Source organism: Ursus americanus, chromosome 8 (assembly GCF_024610735.1).
Source record: "Ursus americanus isolate L20-20 chromosome 8, mUrsAme1.1.p, whole genome shotgun sequence".
In the NCBI taxonomy this organism is placed as follows: domain Eukaryota; kingdom Metazoa; phylum Chordata; class Mammalia; order Carnivora; family Ursidae; genus Ursus; species Ursus americanus.
This window is the reverse complement of record NC_142134.1, coordinates 17,600,712-17,622,951: the sequence shown is the minus strand read 5'-3', so window position 1 is coordinate 17,622,951 and position 22,240 is coordinate 17,600,712. Positions and strand designations below refer to the sequence as shown.

Sequence of the window (22,240 nt, the reverse complement as noted above, 5' to 3'; positions counted from 1 at the left end):
TATTTTGATTTGGATGCTGTAGGGAAGGATGGACAATAAAGATATTACTCAACTTTTAGGTTGTTTTAAAAAAGAGAGATGTATTATACAGAGCTGTGCACCTACGGCACATGAGTTTGCCTATCATAAAAATTATCTGAGGAAATACTATAAAGGACAGTGTGGGTCCTATAAAGGGTTTTCATGGCAAGTATGAGTTTTAAAATAATATACCCTCTGAGAAAAGGAAGATGACAAAATCTTTAGTACCACTAAGTCAACCCACCTGCAGGAGATACCTTCTTTTATGCACCTCCTTGATATCTTCATAGGCAAAAATGCTGCACGTTCTCTTGAGTTGACTGGGGCCTTGCCTGGCTCCTCTAGGGATAATTGGCTCATGCATACTAGAGGCCGCCAAGAGAAAAAAGACAAACAAAAACACAGCAAGAGATAAATTCACCGTTCAACAAAGGGTGTGTTATTTTCTACATATGAATAGGAGCAGGGAACAATACATCAGAATACTGAGTTCAAAAAAAATATGTTTAAGAGAATAATGTATCAGCTACTCAGCAAACAAAGAACCCCCTGTGATGAACATAATTTAAAATATCCCACTATCAGGGCCAACTTATCTACGAGGAACAGCTGGTACGGTGCATAGGCCCACATACTTCTAGGGGCCCGAGAAAATGTTTTACTTTTTTTTTTTAAATCAGAAGAAAAAATTGAACTTTCTGGTAGAAGAAAATGGTTTAATGTATCATATGAATTATATTCATCTTTAAAGCAACACAGTCACAAAATATAATTTTTAATATTTTTATATGGAGCAAGGGGCCCAAGGGCGTCATAATGTGGCCCTGACTGTTGTTGACAGTAAGTATTTGAAACCCCTCCTAGGAATGGACCACAGAGAGCATGTCTATATTCGACAGTGTTAGGTGTTCAAAATGTTAAAGAGAGAAGAGCATGTTGACTTTCTAAGCCTTAAGCTTTCTGTCTTCCTTCTGGCTTTGTCTGTCTTCTGGGTTTCTGTTCCCCACTGTCATCCCATCACAGGAGTGGCAGAAGAAAAGGAAGGTAAAACTCAGTTAATTCCTGCCTGTGCTTCAGTCATGCTGTTTCGAGGGCACTCAAGGACATGGACACTCTTCCATTTGTTAGAGGATTGTGTAGTCACCTGCATTTTCTCTACAACTGTTGTTTGTACTAAAATTAAAAGTAACAATTTGCAAATTCTGACGAAGTTTATAAATACACAGATTATAATATAAGGAACTTGGTGTCTGATGCTATTAATGCATTAACAATAAATTTTATTTTTCATTTTGATAAATAAGGCAACTGTTTTCTTACCTTGCAATTACTATTACCCTTGTGATTATTTAATGATACACAAACTGAAAGATAACATTACTTAAAACACAATTCTTGGATTAAAACAGAACTATGTAAATAGACTGTTGTTCTCAAGATAGCTGTACTTTGTATCTCTTCATTCATTTACTTACTTTGGAGGTAAGGTTTCAATATCTCTTATTTCCCTGGTTGCGGTCATTGTAAATCCATCAATCACATAAAAATGCTCTTTACCAAAAAGCAGCAGCCCCTCACTGGTATCCAGGCCCTGGACCCGAGCACAGCGGTACATGTGCTGAATCTATAAAGAAAAACATAAACGTTCCTTAATATAGTTAACCAAAAAAACCCTGATAATTTCTTTTCTGATAAAACTGAAACAAAATGTTTTTAAATAGGGATTTAATGGGCAAACAGGGTTTTAAGATATAGTCTGTTATGGCATCCCCTGAGCTAAGCATATGAAACCTGAGTTTAATCATGTTAAAAAGAATCAGCTGAAACTGCCGTCTGATCTGCGGTTGAGTTCAGTAAAAGGAGACAACCATTTTACTCACATCCATACACCTACCCGTCCAACCCACTTCTCCCACTATTCACAGAGTACTTGCTGTGTGCCAGGGACATGTGTCCTAGGTTCTAGAAGCGATGAACACGTTAGATAAGGAAGGAGACAGATACAATAAACTTGGCAGGAAAAAAAAAAATTGAAGCGTATATGTAAGGAGCTTAGGATTGTGCCCTTTGTGAGACAAGAGTGAAAACAGTCAGGTCTGTTGAGTCTAACAAACCTGAGTGAATCCCCAATTCTGTCACTTAGTTGGAGATTTAGCCAAGTTTCTTGATTTCTCTGGGCCTCTGTGTCTTCGTTTGTGAATTTCAGATACACACCCGCTTGTTGTGAGAGCTACTGGGATAATGTACGTAAGCGTGTTAGAAGCTGTTGGCTGTCGTCCCTTCTACACAGCTCAATTTCGTTTTTTTCCACAACAGCTCCTGGACGGGGACAGCGGCATTTGTCCCTCTCTGCTCCCCACCTGGGGTCCTGCTTGCTTGGCAGACTGCTGTGCCATTGTAAAAAGCCAAATTTGGCAGAAGTTGTATTTTCCTCATAGGAAGAAAGAGTTGCTAAATCTCTCAATGTAAGTATTGTTTTCTTTCCAACGGGCAGGATCCAGTTCTTTCTTGCTTAAAAACTACTTTTTGCTTAAACTCAGTGCAACATGAGTCAAGGAAAAAATATCAGCAACTGAACCAGAGTCAAACAAATGTCACATAAATGTCAGTCTGAAAACACTTCCTGCACTATTCAAACTTAAAGCAATTAGAGCAAAATCTGTACTCATGAGATTAAAAGTTTTAAAAAATGACAACATTAGAAAATAGTAAAATACGCAAATGTAATCAATTTTCATCACCTCTGAACTACGTGAATAATAAAAATGTAGAATGTTATAGGAAAAACACTGATATTTTAAGAAATCAGTCCATTGTCGTATAATATACAAACACAAAAATGGTTTTATTAAGTCCATAGCTTGATTTTTCAAATGCTAAAAATACGAGGCAGCCAGCATTCAGACTAAGAACAGAACATTCCCAAGACTCCAGAAGCCTCTCTTGTGCTTCCTTCAGACCTAATGTTCTTTTATAATTATAGGATTCTTAAAAATATTTTCATTCAAGATTAAGTTGTATATTCAAACAAAATTTTTAAAATTAACCCCTAATTTCTGGCTATCTCTCAGTGGGTAAGATTTCAAGGGTTACACCAAGACGTAATATGAGAGGCAAAGAGATCGTCCTTTAAAAAAGGTGATACAACATATTAATTCATTCCTTCATTTATTTAACCTTTTATTTACTCAAGAGATCTCGAGAAATGAGACTGTATCCAGAGGGAGTTCCTAGGATAGAGACTACTCAAGTGATGGAGAGAGGGGCATTTTGGCAGAAAATACAGTGAGTAAAGCAGAGAAAAGAAAGTGTTATGGATGTAGTGAACTGCGGGGCATACAGTGCTGCAGGGGCCTCGGCTTCTGAGTATAAGAGCCAGTGAAGTGAGCCCGAACAGGCTGGCAGGGTGTAGGGGGTCCAGAGGAGTCTTCTGTGAGTGAAGGAGAACAGGGCTTAAATACCAGCCTAGGGATGAGGGTACAGATGAGCTGAAGCTGCTTGTAGATGGTTAATGGAATATACAGGGAATATGGAAGTGTAGAAAAATAGTACAAGGGCAGATGAATGAATCGTTTGTGCGCATGGTTGAAACAGAGAATGATGGCAAGAAGTACAGTCTAATAAAGGCAATGAGATAGAGTGAACTAGGTATCAACTGCTATTACTGTATCTCATGAAACTCTGGGCTGTGTAGTGTGTTCAGACAGGCCAGAAAAACCTGAAAATGAGAGATGTAGAGTACTGAATCCAAAAGGTTGCTTACTGTTCACACTGTATTTCATTATAGAGGGTAAAATATTTATCTTCTGACACCAAGGAAATATTCTATCAGTTTGTGTTGTAAAATGCAAACGAGTTACCTTCAATGCAATCCTTAGTTTTTAGACGCACAGTACCTTTTCTCCTTCCTCCAGCAGGCGGAGTAGGGTGGCATTATCTGTTTTCTCTTCCTCCTCTATAGAGCTGCCCTCGGCAATCTGGTCTTGCAGCTGCTCCTGGCTCTCCTCGTCTCCTCCATCAGGTGCTGACCGAGACCGTTTCAGAGGAGGCTTGACCAGACCTATAGGATCGTAACCACGAGAGGCATGTGACCTTGCAGGGGCCATTTGGGAAGCAGTCCAGGCTCCTGCAGTCCCTCCTACACATTTCCAATTCAGATAACTCTAGAAGGTACGGGGAGGTGGCACAGGGCAGTGGTTAATGACAGAGGCTCCAGAGTTAAATAGCTGTGTGACCCTGGACATTTATCAGCCTCTCTGAACGTGTTTTCTCATCTATAAAATTGGGACAAAAATACTATTTATCTTAGAGGGTTGTGGAGGACTTAATGAGTTATTCATGCTTAACATCATGTTTAATAGTAAATTCTAAATAAGTGTCAGATGATGATGATAAACAGAGATTAGCATAACTGATGGTAAGAACAGTACTGCTTATGGACAGGTGTCACGGAGGGGATACCATAAATAAATGATCAATCACTATCAGAAACAAAAGAGACGGCAAGTTATAAATACGATTATAAGAGATCCCACCTACTTGGAGGGCCCATGAGGACTATTTCAAGACATGTCACAAGCAACAGTCATTTATAGACGAATGAAGGTGATCAAATCATCACGTCATAAAGAATAGAATTCTTTAAAATACAGGGGCAGATCATTTAACTTGCAGATTAAGGAAACATTCTACTGTCTACATTTTGATAACTTTATTGATAAGCACAGGAGGTGACAAAATCAATTGAGGAGATGCCAAAGTATGAGAAGCATTCAAAATATACTCTAAACCCCACATTTAACTGATATTTTCTAGTTGTTCCAAAAAAAGTCCTTTTATATCCCAATGAGAGTTGCTCTAAGAATTCTGAAAAAGCATAAATCATAGAATCTTGTCCTTCGAGCAGAAGTTAACAGAGGTTCTGCTTTGCCTTAAGAACCTTTTTCTCACATATGAAAGAGTATAATAAGTAAGCAAGAGAGATCAAGGCCTGCTGAGAATATCCACAAGGGGTAAAAGCTCGTAGTTGCACTGTCTCTTTAAGTAAGCTCTATGCCCAATATCAACTGAGCCAGCCAGGCACCCCATCATTGCATTATTTTTAATAAATCAAAACTTCCAATTCTATGTCTACCAAAACACCTTGCATAGCATAGTAGCGACACCAAAATTTGTGGGTTTATGTTAGTAGAGATTAGGAAAATGAGGCCACGACAAGTGAAGTGCTAAAGACCCAAATGTAAGTCTACTGACTAACTCTTCTGATTATACCTTAGCTTATACTCAAGTAACAGAACTGGACCTACTTCTATAGCTCTTCTGGTGCAATATCAAGAAAATCAGAAGACTAAAAACCCACTCAACTATTAAAAGTTTCAAGGATTCTATGAAAAAATTAGATCAATTATGAAATGCTTAGTAAGCCACAGTCACCATGAGAGAGAGGAGGAAAATTACAATAATAAGAGAAATGGATCAAACTTTTTGATGGTGTGTTTTGTTGGCATCATATACCATCAATTTTTTCATCGATGGGATCTGAAACTAATTTTTAAAGTTCTTAATTTACATTCTGAGGCTTTGTTTATAGAATATGCTAAAGACTTTTGAATTTATCATGAATCAGAGGCTTACAAGAGTTAAAACAATAGACGTACTTATCCAATATTGACTGAATCCCCATTTTGTGCGAGGCATGTGCCAAAACATAAAGTGAGAAGAAAAATGATCTCTGCCTCTGAGAAACTTATGATTTAGAAAACATAAAGGAGTGAGAAATCACTGAAATTGCTATGATACAAGCAAATGGTATCTGTGGCTGGGGGAGGGGGAGGTTTCAGAGAAGGAGAATTTGGTATTTGAGTGTCTTCGAGGCTGGGTGGGGTTTGTTAGGATCCACATCAGGGAGAAGCTGGAGGAAGGGGGCAGAGGGCACACATAAAGTGAAAGTACAGAATCAAAAAGTCCAATTCATCATCCCGTGTATGTTTTACTAAGGTCGTAAAGCACAGATGTGGAATAATCAGTCTTAGCTCACAGCAAGAAAGACCATGATTTCTTAACTGTTGTCTAACATGTGCTAGTAACACATTTAGTACTTATTTTAATTTTACAAAATATTTATCTAGTTATCAGGGCCTTAAATTAAAATGTCAGGTGTCACTGAGAATCCTGCCAAATGCAATAAAAACATTATCAAGCCAAAAGGCACATTCCATCCATCTGCAGGCAATGAAGAGCCAGTCTCTTTCATTCTGATGTAGGAATCAATCTTAAAAAAGAGTGAGACTGTAAACTATGTGTGGATACTTTTATCCATACGGTTGGCCCTATGCTTTACAGTAGCTCTTATTTTCATAAGAATTGGAGTAAGAAATGCTGCGCGGTGATTTTACTCCACGGAGAGAGGAAGGCTGACCTCTGACTTTGGCAATAGTGTCTTCACCGTGCTCCGGCTCTTGCTGGGCAGCTTCACCTTCTGAACTCTCTACAATGGCGTCTTGGACAATGGCGGGATTGCCAGAGGCTAGTCGCATGTAGTATTCTTTACTGTCGTAACTTATGGCTCTTCTGTATCGAGCGGGTTTCTAAGAAATAACGGAAGGGAAGGATTCAGATCATTATTTTCAAGAATTAAAATATAAGCTTCCTGGAGGAAGGGGTGACATCAAGACTTCTACACGTGTTACCTTTTTAAAGGGATTTTTAACAGACTGCATTTATATACAGTATGTCTGCAGACTTTTGGGTTAAGTTTCTCTATTTTTAAATGCACTGATTTTTAAAACATACATATTAAACAAACAGTATTAGTTTTTCTCCCTGCAATAGAAATCAATCATCGCTAGTCAAATATCGTTTTCATGTTAGTATGATGTGGCCTCACTGATGTATTAGAAAACCTTCCTAGGCAGTAAAGAGAACACCCAGTGTTGGAAAGCATCCAGTTGCAAGAGGGTGTCTGGTTTGTGGGGAGCCTGGAACTTTGCTTTCACCCCAATTTAGTAAGCAGTCATGAGGCCTAAAGGCCAGCCATCCAGTTGGAATCATCTGTGCCAATGCTTACCTCACATACCTGGAGGTAAAGACTCAGAACTGCACTGTTCTTCCCCATATTCCCAGTTCTCACTAAAACTCCAGAAATGGCCCAAACCTTCCGAGAGTTCTGACCCCACATGGAACCAACCAGCTTCAGGCCACATGGCGCCCTCTGCTTGGCCTGCTCCTCCAAGCTGATCTCTTCAATTTGCTAAAACATCCCTGTTGTTTATTGTGTAAAATAATAGGCTCCATAAACTTACTAAACGAGTATATTAAGAACATATGTAAGTCCATCTTGAAGAAGAAATTTATTACCTAGAAACATCAGAAAAGATCTGATATTTTTGGCATCTGATACAAGAGCATTTCTTTTTCAGTAGTAATATTTATCCTAAAAATATACTCTCCAGCTGACCTAAACCTTTTTTTCCCCTTAAAACCATAACATAATGAAAAAAATAAGGCCTAGAATGCCCTCAAAACTGTAAAACCCTAGAGAGAATTTAGTATGTATAAAGGTTCCTTAATGAGAATTAGACCCAGCCTTTGAATTAATAATTTAAATAAAAGATGGGGTTTGAAATATGCTTTAGAACCTTTCCTTTTTAGGGGCGTCTGGGTGGCTCAGTCGGGTGAGCACCTAACTCTTGGTTTGGGCTCAGATCATGATCTCATGGGTCTTGAGATCGAGCCCTGCCTGTTGGGCTCCGTGCTTAGTGGGGAGCCTGCTTGAGAGTCTCTCCCTCTCCCTTTTTCTCTGCCCCTCCCCCTGCTCACATGCATGTTCTCTCTCTAAAATAAAAAAAAAATTTTAAAAACCTTCACTTTTTAAACATTATTTCACTTTTCCTTCTCCATGAATAAGAATACCTAATTAAAAATACTGTTGGCCTACTCTTCGACTCAAGTAGTCACTATGTATTATCTACAATAATGCTTATTTCAAGCAAGACCTTTTTAAACACATGATTTCCAACTGGAGTGGAAAACAAGTGTTCAATTGGTTGGAATATTTAGATTAAAACACTGAACCTATTTTGAGTTAAAAAGCTACCTAACTGAAGTCACACTGCCCTTCTTCTAAATTCAGGTCCAGAGTCAGGGAACCAAGAGAGCTGCAAGCTATCTGAGGAATAATATGTAGTAAATGGAAATTGAAATATATAACATAGGAAAGTATTAAAATGAGGTAAAATGATACTACAATGATGGAAGGACCAATCTGATGAGCAAACTAATAAGAATATTGCAATATTTTTTAAATGAAAGAATGGTAGTAAACTTTGCACCATTCCGATTCTTCTATGTAAGGTATTACAATTATCTTCAACTCAAAATTGTTCATTTTTAAAATGATGAAAGCATAGTTAGTGATGGGCAAGACAATGAATTAACAGATGTGGGACTCAGTTACTGACTTCATCTTGAAACCATGTCTTTTTCCCTAAATATTTTGTGGTATATTTCCGCATTTAAAGAAAAAAAAATTTTTTTAACTGAATTACGTACTGAATCTTTCTGGAAAAAGAAAACAACTGTAAATTTTTTGACTAATTAAAATAAGTTAAAATTGCATTTTAAAAAGTGATCTATATAAACCCTTAGTTTTCATTAGTTCCTCCTGATTGAAAAAATAATTTTTAAAAGAGGACACTCCTTGCATTCTCAAGATACACACTGTTTAGTATCTGGAAGAATTACATGAGCAAATGAAAAAAAAAAAAAAGTTGAGGGTGTCAGGCTGCCCATTACTAACATGCGTCAGAACGTGTTAGTTTACAGGTGAAGCCGTATACGCTGTACGGTGAGAGCAGTGAGTACTCAGCCCGTTAGTGAGCAGCGGACAGGCCCTGGAAAGCTCATGAGAACAAAGCCGAGAAAGACCAGAACATCTCTCAGCACGGATGACACCAACTTTTCAACTCTAAGGAACTTACAGGAAGAACAGATTGAAAGTCAATCTTTTACGTTAGTCTAGTCTACCATGCACTAAAAAACAAAAACAAAACAAAGAAAACTGCAAGTATTTTGCATTCTCTTATGGTAATTTGTGTTTTACCTTTTGAGGAATGGTATCATCAGGTGTCTCGGGCTGTTTACTTGGGACCTCAGACTGAAAACAGGGTATTAAGTATAGATATATCAGAAAAAAAACAACATAAAGAACACCACAAAAATAAAATTTTCTTGAGGATTGTATGAAATATGGAAGATGCACACACTCAAAGAAAATTAATATGATATCCTAAGTTGTTTGAAATAATCACTTAGCATCTTGTAATTTATTTTTTCTAGTTATCAAAAGTAGTTTTATTTAAAGTAGAAACTACACTAGAATTCTCAAGGCTACTGAACAGGCTAACTTAAAAATCACAGACAAAACTTCAGCACAGGTAGCCGGTGTCATGGATGATTGACAGACAACTCTGTATGGCTTCCAAAGGGAAAAAACCTGAAAACTGGATAATAGAATCTAATGCCAGCTATTACCTTCCACCTACCTTTCACTGTGCTTATTCCTATATCTGTTTTGTAACAGGAGCAACTGGTTTATATCATTATCTCCAATACCCCATACCACAGAAATCATACGGTGCTCATTAGTGAAAACACATCCTCCCATAAAAGCCCAGTGCCCTACTTTCTTTACTACTTTCATAGCGATAACCCCAGAAAGGCTGCAAACAGAAGGGAGACTGGGTCATCAGCCTCCAGACCAAAAGTTTTTGTAAAAAGTACTTTAAAAAATATTAGGTGGTTGCTTTATATTTTATTCTTAGAATAAAATCTCAGTTAACAAGAGGGCAACTTCTGTGGGGCTGTCGTGTGTGGCTTACGCATGTAAACATACACAGAGAGCTACATACAGACAATAACACACCCAAGAACTACTTCCAATTTTTCTTCCTTCTCACAGTTTTATCTGGAGATGACATCTAGTACTTTCCCCCACAGTAAACATGCATCAGCAAAATGATTTCACAATTGCTTCCTCCCTAGGCGAAACAAACACCGGACTACCGGCATACTTTCAAATACTTCACAGGGTTTTAATAAATGTTTCTCTTTAAAAGCAAACTTTTAAAAACATACCTTGCAATGAAGAATAATCTTTAAAATATACATCTATGTTTCCTATCTTGGTAGGGGTTTTGGCTATATGAGTATAAAATACACATGTGAACACACGATGGTACACTTAAAATTTGTATGTTTCAAAGTATGTAAAATTAACATCAATAAAAAAATGAATTATGAACAAAAACTCAACTCTAATTAATGTTATGCAGGTGGAAGTGTTAAGGAGTGAAGGGTACTGCTTCTGCAACTTTCTCTGAAATTCATTAAAAAAAAAAAAAAAAAACCCAAGGTAGATTGCTGGGTGTGTGATAGACCAATATAGCAAGATGGACCCACACACTATTGCCAAAGGCAACTTTAATGTCCACTATTTACCCCCAACCAGAATGTGGGCAGGGTCTGACACGCACACTGTATCCTCCCTGCAGCATACGGTCCGGTGCTGGTTTAGTGCACATTTACTCACGGATCCACTGGCTGAGGCTCTTCTTTGGCTACAAGACACAGCATTCAACGCATAGTAAAAAGATACGCTATCCCAATAATTTTGGTATTATCACAGCTTTCTTTTACTTAAAATTTTATAATTATTGTAACTATGTTTACACAGAAACCTTAAATTTTCAAAGTCAGAATTTCTAGAAAATAATTCTCTATAGTCAAATTTTTTTCAAATTTCTCTATAATGCTGGCAATGGAATTTCCTGAATGAGTTGCTTAGTTTCTATGAGTCCCGTGACATCTATGGGTTACATAAAAAAATATATGTGGAGACAGCCACAGGAGACTCCCTTAATTAGAAAAGGAAACTTCAAGTAAGCCAATTACCCTTCTGTCCCCAACAGCCCCAAATTAATAGGTAGACAGTGGTGTCCTCACCCCAATGGTATTTACAAACAATAGTATATTTGTTTGAGATTATTCCATGAAAATAAATTCATGAAAATAAGGGGATCACAAAATTAAAACCGGGTTTTCATATCTAAATACGATTTTTTTTAATGGCAAAATACAGAATTTCATTTTCCTTCCATAGGATTCAGGTTATGAGACAAGTGTTTAAAAGCCACTGGCTTTTATATTTTCATCATACCCCAGGCTCACATCTTAACAGTATCTACAACTGACATTGCCACTTTAAATATAGAATTACAGTGCAATTTAGCACAGCTGTTTTAGTTATGGAAACTATCCCACATGGAAAGTCACTGTGCAGAGGAATTATTTTCATGTGAGAATAGGTAAGTTTCCACATGTACCTAATTTTTCTCATGACAAAAATTATTACTCTTGCTTTTATTAAAATAAGTTTAGTGGATAAACTGTGAAAGCTCTTAAGTCTGAGGCAAATGAGACTCTAAAAATATATTCTATATTCTATAAACAAATATTCAATTTAAAAATCAAGAAACAAAGTTCAAAACTTAGAACAGGTAAGCTATCCCATATACAATGTGTAACAGTATCAAGGCTTAAGAAATAAAACTTTAGGGGCGCCTGGGTGGCACAGCGGTTAAGCGTCTGCCTTCGGCTCAGGGCGTGATCCCGGCGTTATGGGATCGAGCCCCACATCAGGCTCCTCCACTATGAGTCTGCTTCTTCCTCTCCCACTCCCCCTGCTGTGTTCCCTCTCTCGCTGGCTGTCTCTATCTCTGTTAAATAAATAAATAAAATCTTTAAAAAAAAAATAAAACTTTAATGACTAAAGAAAAAAAAATCACTGGATTCATCTCTAACACATCAAAGATTTTAAAACAAGAAAATAACTTTTAATCATCACTGTATTTTTTCAGCTTTAAGCAACAGAACTAAAAACTTAAATGCCACTTACAATGTAATTACTCTTAGGAAGACAAAAGATTAACCAATTGCCCTAGCTCAGCTAAAGCCTGCTTTACCTAGCGAGAAGAGGCTTCCAAAGCAATTTTTAGGTTGGCACATACCTCTTACATCGCAAAAAGTACTGACTCTATTTTATAAACACTCAGGCAAGGAAGGCACCACATTTATGGAAATAGAAATGGAAGAAATGATTGATCTCTAACTCTGGGAGGCAATCTGGAATATTGTTAAGGGCAGAGGTGGATTTTCTATAAAGTTAATAAAACTTAAACTTCAACAGCCCTCACTTCCCATGGGATCCTTTCAAAACCCTGGAAAGAGTGCCCGAATAATTTCATATTCATAAGTTTATACCTTTTCTTTATAGAGCCCTCTGTCAAGTTATATAAACTTTAGGCCCAAATTTTATAATTTGGCTTTTTAGTGGAAAAATTTCAGAATTAGGAAAATTCTACAGAATGCTGAATGGGAAAGCAATGGAGAAAGTCTATAATTTTGGGAGAAAGAGAATTAAGTTCCTGATACTCTGGTAGCATTAGAGAGACAAAACCTAGTATATTGTTTCTGTCTGGAAGAAATTCACTATCCATGAATAAGGTCACAAAACCATCGAAAGTTGGAATTGATTTTTTCAAAAGTGATTCAACTTCTAAGGAACTATCATCCTATATACTCATATCGTACTCTACCACTTAGGAGCTGTGCCTAGACCTTTCTCTAGGTTTTGATTCCTCACCTGTAAAATTGGGGAAATAGTATTAGCATCGCACTCATTGTGCTTTGTATCTGCTCTTCTTTTTTGATTTCATGATAGGAGTCAGTAGGATAGCAGTTGCTTCTACTTTTGGGAATTTTCTTTGCTGTCAACATTGCCAGATTGCATATTCCATAAAACAAAAGTGGACACTAAATGGTGTTTCAAATTTACAAGGATTTTGAACTGGCAAGACCAAAATAATTAGTCATTCAGAAAATTTCATCATAGCAGATTAACCTTGACTTGCGCATGAACTAAGTCACATAAATTCCACAGTCTGTAACTGTCTCCCCTTCCCACCCGCTCTTTCCTTTTTTGTTAATCTATCTCCAACATTTCTTGACTGCCTTGTATTTCCCAATATATAACCCATCTGGTTAAAAAATAAGTTCCATATGGTACAGACTTATTTCTGAGACTGTTTAGATTTTTCAGGCTGGTGAACGGTTTTGCTTACGTAAAGTGCTAATAATACTAAGGTTGTAAGCGTGAACCCCCAATAGGTTATTTTGTTTTTATCTGATACTGGAGTTTAAATATACTTTTATAAAGTGAATGGCGCTGTTATAAAGAAGGAAAGGAATAAACAGTATAAAAATATTATGGTTATGTAAGTAAAAAACATGCCTCAGTTAAATTAAAAAAACTCAAAAGCATATGCCTCAGTTAAATAAAAATAGTGAGGTGGTCACATTTTTAGGAGAGTATATTTATCTTATATTTTAGTATTCTTGAATGGATTCCATTTATATGATTGTTGACTCAGTAAGAAATATTTTATCAAATTGTTACAGGCTTAAAGTATTTATTTGGGGAAGAAAGGTTAAGAATTTGAGACTGTATTACTGGTTTGGTTGGACAAAAGTAGGTGCTAGTAAAGGCTGCAAAGTATGGGTGGATTAATTTTTTTCCCCATGGTGCAGCAGTACTAGAAATTATGGTGCTTCAAGTTACAGCTGTACCAACTATGACATTCTTGACGGAACGGAATAGCTTGGAGAAAAGAGAACTTTAGGAAGCTATCTTGAAAAATCTTAGATAACTATCTATTAGAGCTCTAAGACCTATACTCGAAGAAGTACCGGGACAGAAGTGAAATCACTGACCACAAAATAAATAGAGCCAGGGTTTTGGCAGAAAAAAGAGAGACTTGAGAACAATGCAAACTGCCCTCACATCACAGCATCCAAACTATTTCTTAGAAGATCCATGTTCCAAGCCTCTTTTATAAATCTTAGTTTCTTCCACTGTTGACAGAATCAAATATAAAGTCAAGAATGTGAAAGTATTTAAAATGAATGAAGGGCTTGAAATAAAGTTTTTAAATAAAATATAATAAAACTTGTAAACTGGACAAGTGTTTGGACTTTATGACCTCACAGATTCTAAAGTCCTATTAACCAAACATCTAAGAACAATAAACCGAAAATGTTCTTCAGTGGATGATTCTTTGTTGGGATCTGGGTTTCTAACTGGGTATAGGAGTTTATACTAGATTTATTTTAGAGGCAGCTAAACATTAAAGTGAAACAAAGCATGGGATACATTCCCTTGAGAGAGAATCACCTTTCTGTCTTAATGAAGCATAGCATGGTCAGATTCTTGGGAAGGGGGAGAATCTTAGAACATGCTTTTCCAGACCATATTTTTTAAAAGTTACAATACTAACTTTCAAAAAAACTTAAATGATATTAAAGGAGACGAAAGAATTTTATCAAAAAGGAGTATAGATTTTTAAAAAGTCACAAAACAGGGATCTAAGAATCAGGGATTGTCTAGAGCTGCCCCGGTCCTGTACAGCGGCTGCTGCCCACGTGAATCGTGGCCAGTCTGAACTGAGCTGGGCTGTAAGTGTGAAATGCAGATTGCACTCCAAACACCAGGGTACAAAAAACGGGTAAAATGCTTCATCGATAATGTCTCCGTAACTGATTAAACATTAAAATGATAGTATTAGGAGGCTGGATGAGATGACCAGTGAGACCCCCCTCTCAACTCCCAAAGCTGTGATTCTATGACGAGTATGAGTTTTCTAAGGATAAAAGTACTCTTCATTTTGGAGACAAAGGATTATTATTGGACAATAAAGAGCTGAATTACTATTTAGAAGTGTTATGTGGATTTTCAGAATTAAATTCAGCAGATTTTTATACTCCTGTGTTTTCTCTTTTAAACCTATAGTGGCTTTACTGGGAGAGTATATTTTTCTAAACTTAAAAACATGATTCCTGGACCATCAGCAGCTTAGATAGAATTTTTCTGGTCACGTGCAAAAGTCTGAATAAAGGCTTTGGGAAGGGTGACTTGTCTACAATAAAAACAAAACAAAACAAAAAACAAAAAAAACCAAACTTATGGGCAAATGCTGTGTTTTAAACCTGTGGAATCAGTGATGAAGCTTCTTAACATACACAGAGAGATCTACATATTCAGGCTATTATTCTTTAGCTCTCTTCTGTGTTTCTTCAAAGAATATTGCTTATGCCAATAGTTATGCATTAACGGTCACGTAGACTAGGGTCTGGCACAAAATAAGCACTATGTAAGTGCTTCACTAATGTTAACCAATCTAATCCTAACAGCTTTTGGGATGGAACTATTCTTTTTCTCCACGTCAGGCATCAGCAAACAGGAACCTAAAGTGGCCCGACGGCCTGCCCTAGGTCACCCAGCTAGTGGCAGTGTGGCTGCAGAGCCTGTACGCTAAACCCCTTCACTCCATGTCTCCCTGCTGCATTAGGGCCTCAAGCATCCCACCACCACTGCCACCCTGCATGATGAACTTAATACGGCTTAGTGTATTTCCTAAATTAGGTATTTTAGGTGATTGACCTAAAAGAAAAATGCCTGCCAAGAGGAAGAGAAACTGGAAAAAGCCGTTACAAACATTCAATCTGCATACTCACCGCCACATTTGTCTCTTGCTCTGTTTCTGGCACATAAGGGTAATGGTTATAAAACATATCATTTCGCACCATTTTTTTCCTCATTCTGCAGGGCCCTTCTGTCATCTCCAACATCCATTTGTCCAGATGGGAGCCGATGGGGGGGCCCCACAACCCTCGCTCCCGCAACAGTTCATACTCAATCTGGCACCACTCTTCCGTCACGTACTTCAGGGCATTTTGTTGACGCTAAGGGGAGGAAGTCCAGGTTGGTTTTCAAGCAAAAGCACGAGTAATAATCAAAAATCTACGAATAACTTAAAACCAAGTTAATATTTGGAAACAAAACCAGTACATATCATTTCAGTCAATATTATAAAAGTAAATTTGTATTTATTTATGGTTACAGTAGCCTGCTAATTTTGTGAGAAGGTATGATTTTTGTGGGGGCCCAAGTGTTTACTTTAACACCAAGTAAATGACAGCTACATACAAGGGAGTGGGTGCATCTGAACAAAGGAACACGGAAGCAGGAAAGACGGTAGTATTACTTATGAAAATACACGGAAATGGTTAGTCCAGTGTAAGTCAATAGATGATCGTGGTTATTTAAGGACGACTCTCCCTCGAACCCCTAAGTTATAAAACGGGTACTAGAACATGGACAGAAGATCTAGTAAACCAGAGCACGAAACACTGCCAGCATATTGGCTTACTGGCAAGCTTGGTAACATTTCCAAAGATTTTAGGTAAATAAACATGCAGCTCTGATAAAGAACTTGATGTTCATATAAAAATAAAAGGAAAACCATTTTCCACTGATCACTGGGATAGATCTACACCATTTTACTTAAATGAAAATTTATGAACTGGTATAACTTTTTGCTATTTATCAAATGTCAAGATGTATAACAATTTAGCAGATGATTATAAATTATAACCACTTTACCTAATGGTTCATGGAATATAAGTATATAATATCAATCTCAGAATAAAGATCTCTTTATATAGTGAAGATTACTGAATGAACAATCTTGAAATTACATGATATCACAGCAGCACTTATGTGTTCCAGGGGGAAGAAGGGGTGAATCCCCTATAACAAGTAGCTGGTGTATGCCCATAAAATATTAGCAGTTTATCATTCGGAAACCTCATAGATCTAAATCAGCCACTCTGGAAATGAAATATTTAGGATAAGTTGTTGAGTAATTATGAATTCACCAAGAGAATTTCACTGATTTTATTTCTTATCAACATAAACATCAAGTGCCTATAATAAATCATTTTAGCTTTAAATTTTTTTTTAATTTTAAGAGACTTTTCAGAGACTCTGATGCATATTTTCACTGTCTCCGTAAGTCTGAGAGGAATTTTATTGTATTTTAATATTTATAGGAACAACACATGCAATATGTCAGTAGTCAATGCCAATGGGATTCAGTTGTGATTTTTAGTTTGTTGTCTTTTTAATGCCATCTGCCTCTAGAAAGTTCAAAATTATCTATCTTAAAAACCAATGACCAAAGTCGCCATTGGCAGGGATAATTAAAAACATCATCTGATGATGAATGCAGTTCAGCAACTTACTCTTAGAAGGCGTAAAAAAGTATCATGAGAAACAGAGTTCTTTCTCACTCGAGGAATGCAAAACAAACCTTTACTGTGGTTATGAATTCTTACCTCCTGATATTCCTTATATTGTGTGTCTACTAAGTCACGGACAACAGCAATATGTGTAAACATCCACTGAGAAATCTCCTAACAACGGATGGAAAAAGAGCCTTAGTATTTCATGGATTTTCCTGGAAAATTGTAACCAGCCTTAAAATAATGTCAAGTAGGTTTATTAAAATTCCTTTCAAGACACAACTATAAACCAAAACAAACAAAACCAAAAACTCTGGAGGATGGATCTAGTGGAGGCTTGTGTGATGGACACAGGTCCACGTCCCCTTTCCCCGATCCCTATGCCCCTTCAAGGACGGGCTGGCTCCCACAGCCTCTGAGAGTGCCATCAGCACCTTCAGGGATCACCTCGACTGTAGAGAAACCCCAAACCCAATGGCTGATTTGGAGATAAGCTGGTTCAGCCATTTCCACTCAGTACAGGTCAACTGTGACAGGCCATTTCGGCCCCAAAATTCCACTTAGGTCAGTTGAGCCTAGACCTGCCTTGTAACCTGGTATTTCCCTCTGACCAATCCGGCTTCCTTTCTTACCCTTCCACAAATATGGGTACCTGTAGAAACCATCCTGCACCAAACACCCTCTTGGTGTGCTTCCTGGAGAACCCAATCTGACACAGAGAATGAATGATACACACTGTTTCTCTTAGACCCTTTTCACCACTGCCACTAAGATTCTAGGATGGCAAAGGAAGTATGATGGGGAGAAAATTAATGGAGGTAGAGTTTTCAAAAACTCCATCACAAATATATATGACAAGATTATAAAGAATAAAAAAACCACTTTGTTCTGCTACTGCTTTAAAATTCACATAATGATCAGGGACAAAATTACTGAAAGTTTGGAAAACGGGAAAAAACTACCCATGGTTTGATCACATATCAATAATCTGAATCTCATCTTATGTCCATTTATGAAGTGGGTCTGCATACACAACACTCACAATGCAATTTTATCATAATAAATTGGGAGAAGTTTCCATAATCTGGGTTATTTCTTTATCTCTTCTAAAAGCAAAAATGCGGAGAAGTTCCACTTCAAATCATGTGCTTGTACATGTTAAGTGTGTTATAGAAAACGTTACAACTAAATCTTGAAATATAGATTTCTAATAATACCATTGATGAAATCAAACAATGTACCTGGGTGGAAAGACTGTGTTTATTAAGACCACTTTCCTTTCGATTCCTTCTTGATCCTGTTAACTTGGAAAGACCAAAGCCACTGCTGACACGGGACAATTTGGATTGTGTGGTGGGCACTAAAGCTTCTCCTCGACTTATGCATTTCTTTTCATGGGCTATGAAATTAAAATTAGATTACTTTACAATTTCTCCATGTAGTTATCAGACTTATTTTTAACACTTCTGCATCATGGCTACAAGTCACAATTCTGTAGTTATCAAAAGCAGCTTACATTATAGACACAGACATTTTCTTAGATATTTCAGATTTACTTGCTGGTGATCTGGTATACTCATAGCTGCTTGACAATTACTGTCCTAGCTGAATTTACATTTGGTTGAAACGGCACAGCTCTGCAGTAATATGCAAACTTATTTTACTGTATTCAGTTTCTACGTTAATAACAATTCACAACTCCCCATCTAAAATGTTTGGGGCTGTATATACTCTGGAATTTAGAAGGTTTTGGATTTTAAAAAGGTGATATGGTACGTACACTGTATATTATGTAATACAAGGCTCAATGGCAGTAAACCATAATTGGATACAGTACTATTTCTGCAGCAAAATATGTGAATATTTACACTAAGTAGGAGAAATAACAACAGGTTAGGTTTTGCTACCAAGTAATTTTGGGCACCAAATTCATGAAAAAACCTTAGGTTTTCAGGGCTTTTTGAATTTCAGAATTACAGTGAAGGGATTACAGATTTATAACAAAGATGGTGACCATAATTATATCTGCGAGCAATGTATTATCTTTCAAATTCATAGATGCCAGATGTGTAACACATCTTAGTTTTTTTTGTTGTTGTTATTTTTGTTTTTTTTAATCTGAGAAGAAAAGCCAAACCTCAACACAGTCATTCAAGAATGGGTTTTGCTTTTCACTTCTGTTGCCGTCATGACATCCTTTTGGGAAAGTTTTAATTACATACCCATATACACAGTTGTGCACCCATATACACAGTTGCATGTAAATCTGTCAGTCACATGATCTCTGAGGAGACTCTTACCCAAATGATTCTGCCAGCACTTCAAACCTGCTTCTTCAATGAGCGGCCTTGCTATAGCTATGTCCACGTGACCCCTTTCATTCACAGGCAGAGTGACTTTGAAAAGCTCCTCCAAGACTTGTTTCTTACTATGAATTAATTCAGTCCAAACTCTGTTGACAGCTTTTATTAGAAGCTGACGCCCTAGGAAATGAAACAAACAAACAAACAAAACAAAAAAAACAAAACCCCAACCAATTTATCAAAAACACAATATAAAGGTAGTGATTTTCTTGATGTCTTACATCTAAGAATCTCATCTATAGTACTTAACTGTGGGGAAAAAAAATGCTTCATATCATATTAAGCTCAAATAAAAAGGATTATTCAGGTAACCAAAAATGTGGTTGGTTACTTGCAGAACTTAAAAAAAAAAACTTCATATGTATGCAGAAGACTGCATTTTTTTTATTTATAAAACTGGAAATTACATACACATTTCATTGTCTAGCTTCTTGTATGTAAGAACCTACCCCCACTTAAAAGTAAGTTTTATATCTGAATATTTAAAATAAGTTCAAAATTAAGTTAGTTGTTCTTCAATATTTTGTAATAGGCAAGAAATAACAAATATTTTAAAAGAACATTTACTATTAAATTCTATCTTGTTTTGGACTCCTTGCTAATTTGTCTGACTCCTGTTCTAGACCAATCTTTAGTAAGCATGAGTCACCTGGATAGCCTCTTCAAGCAGATAGCTGGCCTCCACCCATAGAGTTTCTGATTCGGTAGATCTGCGTGGGGCCAAAGCATCTGCTTTTCTAACAAGTTCCCAAACAAGGGTGATGTTGTTAGTCTGAGCACCTTGCTTTCAGAACCAATGTTCTAGACTGTCAGCTCCTTGGGGGTGTTCTCAGTGTCTGGGCTTCAGGATGTGTTAGTGAAGGACAGAGAATAAATCAATGCTTAAATGAAGGAACAATAAGTCCTAGACTTCCAGAAGATAAAATCATATGCAAAACTACCACACTGTATGGCTAGGGAGACAAACACTATTATAGTTATGACCTACTGACCAATGTGCAAATTAGAAATGAATCCACTCCAAAGATTTTAATGCATAATACTTATAAAAATCATTGGGAAAACTAAATTAAGAGAAAACGAATAAAAGAGAATAAAAATGGTAGTAGTGACAACCTGTCTCAAGCAATACTTGCGCCCCTAATGAGACCTAACACTACCAATAGGCAGCTCTCTTAATGGTAAATGCCACGTTAGTATTGGTGCTACTATTCATACAAACGTAAGTATCATCAAATCTCCCAGTGTTACCATGAAATGTTAGGGGCTAGCAGTATCAGTGGTTAAGTGGTTTACCCATCTTGGCATATGGAGAGCTACAGCTAGTGGGTTGGTTTATGTTGGTGGGCATATTGGTATGTGTTCAAGGATGACCTACTGGACATTGGTTGCCAATGTTGGCAGTATGTGAGGTGAGTTTTTCTGGAAGGGGACAGGGTCTATCTTAAAAATTGGAAATGAGGGGTACGGGAGTGGCTCACTCGGTTAAGCGTCCAACTCTTGCTTTTGGCTTGGGTCATGATCTCAGGGTCGTGAGATTGAACCCTGGGTTGGGCTCTGTGCTGGGTGTGGAGACTGCTTAAGATTCTCCCTCTCTCCCCCCTCTGCCCCTCCCCGATCGTACACTCATGCTCTCCCTCTCTCTCTCAAAAAAAAAAAAACAAAAAAACAAAAAAACAGGAATGGGGAGAGAAAAGGAAGAAAACAAATCGAGGTAATTACCTTCACTAATGTCTTGGCTGTAACCACCATCTGGTTCAATGTCAGAGGGGATCATAATGTGCCACGTAGTCATGCGGGCTTCTGCTTCCAGTCCGAACCCGTCCACGTTGCTGCAAAATGCCAGTCAGTTTAAACTCTATGAAGGAAAGGACTGTAGCTGAAAACTATAATGGCTAAGTGTAAACTGCAGACACAAGTAAATGCTGGCTCTGTCACAAAGTTCCATAACCGGCAGACAGATATATAGCCGATGCACAAAACAGAACTACTTTATCATAAACATGCCCATTTATAGGGGTGATCTCACAAATACACAGACTAAATGTAATTAAACTAAACAACAGCATCAAGATGAGCATCTTAATATTTAAGGCGCTTTCTGATCACTATTAACATTTTTACCTAAAAATTACAAAGAGTTCCTAAGAACATTTTCCTCGTAGGCCTATGCGCCACCTCCCCCCGTCTCTCATCCCACCACCCTTCGCTCCAGTAGCAGTGAAATACTTGCGGTTTCCCCAAAGTGCCATATTCTTTCCTTCCCCTGGGCACTCACACAGATGGCTTTTTGTTCCCACATCACTCTTTCTCATCCTCTATGGAGGGGCTCACCTCAAGCACGTTCAAGCTGTAACTCAGCGGTGTCTCTTTCCAGTTAGGGGCACCCGTTCCATGCTCCCAAAGCACCATGTTTCTAGCAGAGCACTCAGCACACCTGACTGACTGGTCTGTCTCCCCTCCTGGACTGCATGTTCCAAGACCCTGCTGTGGGGTCTTTCTGGCTCACATATCATCCCAGTGCCTAATTCAACCTCCAGACACTAAATAAGGATCTGTCTAAGCAATCGATCGAAAAATCCTAATTTAACCCATTTAGCATACAGCACTGTATTTATTCATTACATTCTTTTCTTTTTATCCCTCTTAACCTCCAACAA

General features: G+C 37.5%; 1 protein-coding gene across 11 annotated transcripts in view; it reads right to left on the bottom strand.

Moving 5' to 3' along the window:
* The window catches only part of WDFY3 (WD repeat and FYVE domain containing 3), a 262,486-nt gene that overhangs the window by 38,238 nt on the left and 202,008 nt on the right, over positions 1–22,240 (bottom strand). For 9 of the 11 annotated variants that reach the window (XR_015725422.1, XM_045790948.2, XM_045790985.2 and 6 more), the window contains 10 exons: positions 21,303–21,412; positions 19,518–19,700; positions 18,459–18,616; positions 17,311–17,388; positions 15,649–15,876; positions 9,122–9,175; positions 6,440–6,608; positions 3,918–4,081; positions 1,497–1,645; positions 266–386 (listed from right to left, as the gene is read on the bottom strand). Coding sequence is in view for 10 of the 11 variants with exons in the window: in XM_045790948.2 (XP_045646904.1) it covers positions 266–386; positions 1,497–1,645; positions 3,918–4,081; positions 6,440–6,608; positions 9,122–9,175; positions 15,649–15,876; positions 17,311–17,388; positions 18,459–18,616; positions 19,518–19,700; positions 21,303–21,412 (1,414 nt within the window). In the remaining variant the exon portion in view is untranslated. The remainder of the gene's footprint in view (positions 1–265; positions 387–1,496; positions 1,646–3,917; positions 4,082–6,439; positions 6,609–9,121; positions 9,176–15,648; positions 15,877–17,310; positions 17,389–18,458; positions 18,617–19,517; positions 19,701–21,302; positions 21,413–22,240) is intronic. The other 2 variants (XM_045791003.2, XM_045791018.2) reach the window with 1 other exon arrangement.